This window comes from Carettochelys insculpta, chromosome 2 (genome assembly GCF_033958435.1).
Source record: "Carettochelys insculpta isolate YL-2023 chromosome 2, ASM3395843v1, whole genome shotgun sequence".
NCBI lineage: Eukaryota > Metazoa > Chordata > Testudines > Carettochelyidae > Carettochelys > Carettochelys insculpta.
In genome coordinates this window covers 40,761,299-40,769,181 of record NC_134138.1, presented here as the reverse complement: position 1 = coordinate 40,769,181, position 7,883 = coordinate 40,761,299, and the positions used below count along the sequence as shown (strand labels likewise).

At 44.1% G+C, this 7,883-nt stretch overlaps 1 protein-coding gene across 1 annotated transcript in view; it reads left to right on the top strand.

Moving 5' to 3' along the window:
- Nucleotides 1-46: 46 nt before the first annotated feature.
- The window catches only part of DCAF13 (DDB1 and CUL4 associated factor 13), a 50,380-nt gene continuing 42,543 nt past the window's right edge, over nt 47-7,883 (top strand). The window contains exons 1-2 of the mRNA XM_074986816.1: nt 47-228; nt 1,782-1,981. Coding sequence (XP_074842917.1) covers nt 159-228; nt 1,782-1,981 — 270 coding nt within the window. The 5' untranslated portion in view covers nt 47-158. The remainder of the gene's footprint in view (nt 229-1,781; nt 1,982-7,883) is intronic.

Genomic DNA, 7,883 nt, shown 5'->3' with positions numbered 1-7,883 from the left:
TGTCACGTCTCGTCCTACCCCGGGCCGCGCGCCTTACGTAAACCCTGCACCGCCTCTTCCGGTCGGTGTGGCAGCCAGTGAGCTCTGGGCCGGAAGCCCGGCGGGTTCGTTCCGGTGTGTGTGTGTTGCCGCCAGGAGCGGCGTGGCGCGGCTGGACGATGAGGGTGAAGGTGCTGAGCCGGAACCCGGATGATTACGTCCGCGAGACCAAGCTGGACCTCCAGCGCGGTGAGCGCGCGAGCCGGCGGGGCTGTGGCCGTTGGAGGGGGGTGGGGGACAATCTAGGTGCTGGGGCAGAGTGCCCGCCGGCTGCAGAGCCCGTTCCCCGGGGTACCTCGCTACTCGCCAGAGAAGGGGGCGCGGGGCTGGGCAGGCTCTGGCCAATGGGCCGCTTGCCTTGGGCTGCGTGTGTACAGCGCCGAGCACGGCGGGCGGCGCCCAGCCGACGTCTCACCCCCGCTGTGTGAGCACCACGAATCTCGGCTGGCTCCGCAGCAGCCCAGTCCCCCTTCAGACCTGCTTTGGTGTCGTTTGTCTGTATTTAACGTGAGCGGTGGTGGCTCTTTCGCTGCCCCGCCAAGCTTATGTGCTCCAGCGTGACTCTGTGAGCATTTCACATACTAGGCAGCTTGTCAGCTCCGCCGCTGAGTAGGGCGGGGACGTATTGTTACGCAGGCTTTACAGGTTAGCAAATGGCAGGGAGTTAAATCCAGTACCTGTAGAAGAGTCCACTGATTTTTTGTATGTTTCAGTAATGTCCAAGACATCTATGGCCTGATACACAGAAATGCTGAGCACCTGCAGTTCCAGTAGACTTCAGTTGGTGTTGAAAGTGCAAATCCAATCCTTGATGTTTCAGATTAAAGACTCAGAAATTGAGGAATTTAAAAAGAGTGTTTACCTTTGCAAAGCCTTGTTTAAGTAATTTCCTTAACTTTGTATAGAAAGTCAGTGTCAGATCTATTTAGGAAACTATTTCAGTTGGGTTCCAGCCAAGTTCATTCTACAGCTTGTGCCATTATTCATTGTTCAACAGCCTGGTCCCAACAAGAACAAAGTCAGCACTCAAACTGAGTTCTGAATGAGTCAGGGGTTCCATGAGAAAATAGCTGTTATCACGCTACATTTATATTTTTGACCAATATAAAGTGTTGAATTAACACAATAAGAAAGGTCCTGCCTTTTTCTATATTGGGGCATGTCTCAGTAATATATTTTGAATCAGGAATGCAGGGTTTCTATTTTTGACTCTGAATGTGGAGTATGAACAAAATGAGGTAGTGAAGTGGCTGACTTATGGACCAAATCCAGGCCACCAGATGCTTTTGAATAGACCCCAAAGTCTTTTATTTATATATTTATTTATCTATTTATCAATCAGTCATTCTTAATTTTCTCTGGAGTCTGGACCTTAGCTATATCTCCACCATGAAATTTGGACCTTGACAAAAATAGACTACATGGATATGAGAGGAAGAGTCTGGGAGTTCTGACTCCACTCTGTTACTTATTTTTCAGTGATGTTTTGCATTTAGCATTTGTTCATCTGTGGATCCAATGGCACCTGGTAATGAAGAGTCGATGAGTATATCAAATGCTATTACAGACAGGCTCATCCTGGTCAGGTTAAAATAGAACCATTAACTTGACTGAATTCCTAGTATTGCTGGAAAATGTTTTCCATCATGGCAGGGAAAATCAAAGGGGAATTTATCCAAAGTCAGCTTAGCTTGTACAATAGAAGATGTGATTGGTTCTTACAGTTATCCATCTTATCCTAGTTCCAAGAAACTATGATCCTGCATTGCATCCATTTGAGGTTCCACGAGAGTATGTTCGAGCCCTGAATGCAACAAAATTAGAACGTGTATTTGCAAAACCTTTTCTTGCATCACTGGATGGTCACAGGGATGGAATTAACTGTATGGCTAAGCATCCACAGAGTTTATCTACAGTACTTTCTGGGGCATGTGATGGAGAGGTAAGTGAATTTGCAAAAATAAATATTTCTTTTAAAACATTTTTTTTCTACATCAGAACATCCATAGTGGGTCAGATCAGTAGTCTGTCTAGCCCAGTACCCAGTCTTCCAACAGTGTCCAGTGTGGGTTGTGTCAGAGGAATGAACAGACCCGGTTGTAGAATGAGTCCTTTGTCCCCGTTTGGCTCTTCCCAGCTTCAGTCAGGCAGAATTTTAAGACTCAGAGCATGAGGTTACCTTCCTGAACATCCTGGCTGATATCCATTCACAGATTTACCTTTCATGAGCCTACCTAACTTTTTTTTGAACCTTACTATATCTTTGGCTCTTACGACATCCCTCAGCAACAAGTTGCAAAGATTGACTGTGTTGCATAAAGAAGTATTTTTGTTTGTTTTTAAACCTTGATTGAGTGTCCCCTGGTTCTTGTGTTATGTAAAAGAGTAACACTTCCTTATAGTCTTATTCCACATCAGTCATAAATAAATCAAAACCCCATTTATATTCAGATTATTCAATAGAGAAAATGCAGGCAAAAGCCCAGCAGCAGAGTGGGAGCTATCCTGTTTATTGCATAGAGTGTAACATAATAACAGAGAGAAAGCCTTGCTAGTCTATATGCTATCAAAACAAAAAAGCAGTCAAGTAGCACTTTAAAGAGTAACAAAATAATTTAGTAGGTGAGCTTTCATGAGACAGATCCACTTCTTCAGACCATAGCCAGACAAGAACAGACTCAATATTTAAGGCACAGAGAACCAAAAATAGTAAATCAAGGTTGACAAATTAGAAGCAGAATGATCAAGGTGAGCAAATCAGAGAGTAAAGGGGCTGGGAGTCAAGAATTAAATTAAGCCAAGTATGCAAAAGAGCCCCTATAATGACCCAGAAAATTCACATCCCGGTTCAAACCACATGTTAATGTGTCAAATTTGAATATAAAAGAGAGTTCAGCAGCCTCTCTTTCAAGACTGTTGTGAAAATTCCTCTTCAGTAAGACGCAGACTTTTAAGTCATTAACAGCATGGCCCACTCCATTAAAATGTTGGCTGACTGGTTTGTGGATCAGGAGAGTTTTTATGTCTGTTTTGTGCAGAGGAGCACGTGGATCAGACAGAAATTCCTCTTAGAGAATAATTCATCAATAGAGCTACTCTAGGCTTTAGTAAAAGGGGAGGGGAGATACCAAACAATGGCCTAGATCAGACAAACAATCATATATAAAGGAATCTAATACATCTGGGATGGGAAAACACATAAGCAGAGGCAAATCTTTAAAGTGCTTCTACACAAATGCTAGAAGTCTGACTAATAAGATGGGTGAACTAGAGTACCTTGTATTAAAGGAGGAAATTGGCATAATAGGCATCACGGAAACCAGGTGGAATGAAGACAATGCATGGGACACAATCATACCAGGATATAAAATATATCAGAAGGATAGAATGGGCCATGTGGGTGGCGGAGTGGCACTGTATGTGAAAGGTAACATAGAATCAAATGAAATAAGAATTTTAAATGAATCATAGTGTTCCCTAGAATCACTATGGATAGAAGTTCCAAGCTTTACCAAGAATATAGCAGTAGGGATATATTATCGACTGCCTGATCAGGACAGTGATAGTGATGTTGAAATGCTAAGGGAGATCAGAGAGGCTACCAAAATAAAACACTCAATAGTAACGGGTGATTTCAGTTATCCCCATATTGACTGGGTACATGGCACATCAGGACGAGATGCAGAAATAAGATTTCTGGATGCCCTTAATGACTGCTTCTTGGGGCAGCTCGTACAGGAACCCACAAGGGGAGGGACCATTCTCGATTTAGTAATGAGTGGAGCGCAGGATCTGGTCCATGAGGTCACTGTTACAGGACTGTTTGGGACTGGTGATCATAATGTAATAACATTTAATATTCCTGTGGTAGGAAGCACACCTCAGCAGTCCAACACTCCAGCATTTAATTTTGAAAGGGGGAATTATACAACAATGAGGAGGTTAGTTAAACAGAAATTAAAAGCCAGAATGACTAGAACAAAAACCCTGCAAGCTGCATGGAAGCTTCTTAAAGACACCATGATAGAGGCCCAACTTAAATGTATACCCCAAATTAAAAAACATACTAAGAGACCGAAAAAAGAGCCACCATGGGTTAACACCCATGTAAAACAAGCAGTGAGGGATAAAAGGCATCTTTCAAAAGGTGGAAGGCAAATCCTAGTGAGGTAAATAGAAAGGAATATAAACACTACCAAATCAAGTGTTAAACTGTAATAAGGAAAGCCAAAAAAGATTTTTAAGGAACAATTAGCCAGAAGCTCAAAAAGTGATAAGAAAAGTTTTTTTAAATACCTTAGAAGCAGGAAGCCTGCTAAAAAACCGGTGGGTCCCCTAGACGATACAAATGCAAAAGGAGCAATCAGGGATGAGAGAGCCATTGCAGAGAGACTAATTGATTTCTTTGCTTCAATCTTCACGGCTGAGGATGCTGGAGATTCCCAAACCTGCACTGTTTTTTGTGGGAAATGAAACTGAGGAACTGTCCCGGATTGAGGTGTCGTTAGAGTAGGTTTTGGAGCAAATAGGTAAACTTAATGTTAACAATCACCGGGGCCAGATGGCATTCATCCAAGAGTTCTGAAAGACCTCAAATGGGAAATTGCAGAACTATTAACACTGGTTTGTAACCTGTCCTTTGGATCAGCTTTTGTACCTAATGACTGGAAGATAGCTAATGTGACACCAATATTTAAAAAGGGTTCTAGGGGTGGCTCTGGCAGTTACAGACCAGTAAGTTTAACGTCGGTTCCAGGCAAATTAGTTGAAACGGTAGTAAAGAATAAAATTGTCAGGTGCACAGAAGAACATAATTTGATGGGCAAAAGTCAACATTGTTTCTGCAGAGGAAAATCATTTCTTACTAATCTGTTAGAGTTTTTTGAAGGGGTTAACAAACGTGCAGATGGGAGATCCGGTGGATATAGTATACTTAGATTTCCAGAAAACCTTTGACAAGGTACGTCATCAAAGGATCTTATGTAAATTAAGTTGTCATGGGTTAAGAGTGAAGGTCCTTTTGTGGATTGAGAACTGGCTAAAAGACAGGAAACAGTGAGTAGTGTCAAAGTTTGACGCAGACTCACAATTTATCAGACCACTCTGTTTTATTAGCAAAGCCGCTGTGCTAATACATTTAGAAGTGAGCCCCCCGAGTGGGGCTTGTGTCTCTTAGTTTATACAGTTTTTTTGGAGAACAAGTTACAGAGAAGTTAGAGACAAAAGAAGAAAAAGATTTTAGTCACCACCCTTCGAGATCCCTGAGACCAGTCACACCTGCCACCCTTAACAATCTCCTTTAACAGCTTCCAGTTAACTTAACTAATTGCCCTTCACACCTTCCATTCTGATGCCTGCTTCTTAGACGTGCTGGCTCCATCTTAATTGCTTCTCCATTCAAAAGCTAACTGTCCCTACGTGTGCTCCCTCAGATACTTTGTAACATGTTTTGGCATGCCCTCTCATATACAATGTATCCAGCATGTCCCCTTATACAACTTTATACTTATACAATGTTATACTTCCACAATCCCCCCTTTTGGTCAAGGCTACGCCCATGACCAACGACTTACTGGATTCCATACATCAATCGTTCTTTTTCATTACTTTCACTGGTGACATTTAACAACATTAGATTAGCACTCTGGTTAGGGGTAACCTGATGGATGGTGTGTCTTGTGCAGTTTTGGATACAACAAGAAATCAATTGAAAACACACAAAGATTATTAGAATTCCAAATAGGATAGTCAGGATTCCTTGAAACAACCAGTTTCCCAGACTAGAGAAATTGAATAAGTTACTTATCCATTTCCACAAGGAACTTGGTTCTTCGTGGGGAAGGTATGCAATTTGCTCCAGATGGCTAGCACGATTTATTACCTCATTAGTATTATCAGGTATGTATGCACAGCATTCTGTTCCAATTAGAGCACAGGTCCCTCCTTTGGCTGCCAGTATTATATCTAATGCCCGACTGTTTTGGAGGGCCACTTGTCGGACCGCTCCTGCTTCTTTGGCTAGAGCTTTTAAGCTCTCTCCTGTTTCATTGGCCATGATCTCAACCACCGCTTGTAACCTTAAAAGCCTTTTTGCATGGTGGATTACCCCCCCCTACTGGGACTAAAGAAATGCCAACAGCTTGTTCCCAAGTTAGGGGTCTTATGTTATCCACATACCATTTAGCATCTGGCAAGTCCCTCCTTTTTCGCCTGAAATTACGGAGGCGATTTCGTGGGAGGGATTGAAGCACCTGGAATTGTGGGAAAAGCTGAGCAGGATAACAGATACCTGACCAATTTGCTGGTAACACAGTGTAAGCATTTTCCCCACAAACCCAATGATGTCCCATTAAAGCTGGGAAGGGTTGACAGCAACCCTTTGACATGTAAGAATTTACGAAGGAGGAATAGTATCCCCCAAAGGGCACAGGATGATTTTCACTGGGAGAAGAGGTAGCATTTACATGACATTTGTAGATGGTGCTGTTTTTCTCAGGGAGGCTGTAGGGGGAGCAAGAGATTGAATCTTTGGTTTGATCCTAGGTTGAGAGGAAGTTTATCTTTCCATACCCGGTTCGCCATTCTCCAACCTTGTTTGAATAGTCCCATACACCATGGGACACGATGTATTGGAGACAGCTGCTCCTCCCTAGATTCAGCCCTGTCCCATTACACACCCAGCACCAGTGGCCCTTTCCTTTCACCACACTTATAAGTTTAGGAACATATGTTTTTCCCAGCCCCCAAGTGTCATTTTCCTTCCATGTCCTTTTAAGTGGATAGGGCTCTCCAGCAAGCTCTGAGGAATTCAAAGGGATTGCCATGGTGGGGATACTAGCTTGTGAGTGAGCTGGGATGTGGCTGCAGACCCAGCAATTAGAAATATTCAGGATCTGGGCTATCTGCACCTGTTGTTGGATGAAAGAATTGTCACTGTCACTCTGGATTCCCCAGACCCTCAGGACACAGTAGCTGAGGATTAAGCTTCTCAAAGGACACGTTGGAAGCAGGACCCTTTCTGGTTCCAACAACCCCTTTCGAGGGAACCGCAGTCACGGTTTTATGTCCACCAGGCAGCAGGCGCTAGGCTCACTACTGCTTCTTGTTTGTTGGGTCCTGCTGTCTGCTTACCCTCTGCTTCTGGCAACCCTTACGAGAGCGCAGATTGTAAGATATTGCAGGCTGTTCCTCTTTGTCTTCTGGGGTTGAAGCTGGTTCTGCGTGGTCTTGCAGAGGTGCTTGGTCCCCTGGAGGTGGCGCTGGCTTACACTGTGAGGCGTGGATCCATGCAGCGATGCCGGATAATTTCACTGCTGTCTGGGTGGTGAGCAATACCTGGTATGGACCCTTCCACCGGGGTTCCAAGGTGTGCTTCCGAAGGTGGTGCCGCAGGTAGACCCAATCACCAGGCTCAAGAGTGTGACAGGCAGCAGAGGTGGGTTCCGTCGGCCAAGCTGCTCGCACCTGCGAATGGAAGGAGCTCACAGCTTGCATTAACCCTTTGCAGTACTGGAGGAGCGTGCTGTGAGTTAGGTTTAGGTCTGGGGCTGGGGTAGTAGTAGCCATTGTTCGCATAGGGCGTGCCATGATGATTTCAAATGGACTCAATTTGTGTCTCTGGGATGGGGATGACCGAATTTCCATAAGGGCCAGTGGTAAAGCAGCTGGCCAGTTTAACCCTGTGGAACTACAGATTTTTTGCCAGCTTATTTTTAAGCACACCATTTCGCCTTTCAACTGCCCCTGCACTCTGTGGATGGTAAGGGCAGTGCAACAGGTGGGTGACATGTAATACCTGGTTTAGATGTTGAACAATTTTTCCAGTAAAATGTGTTCCCCGGTCA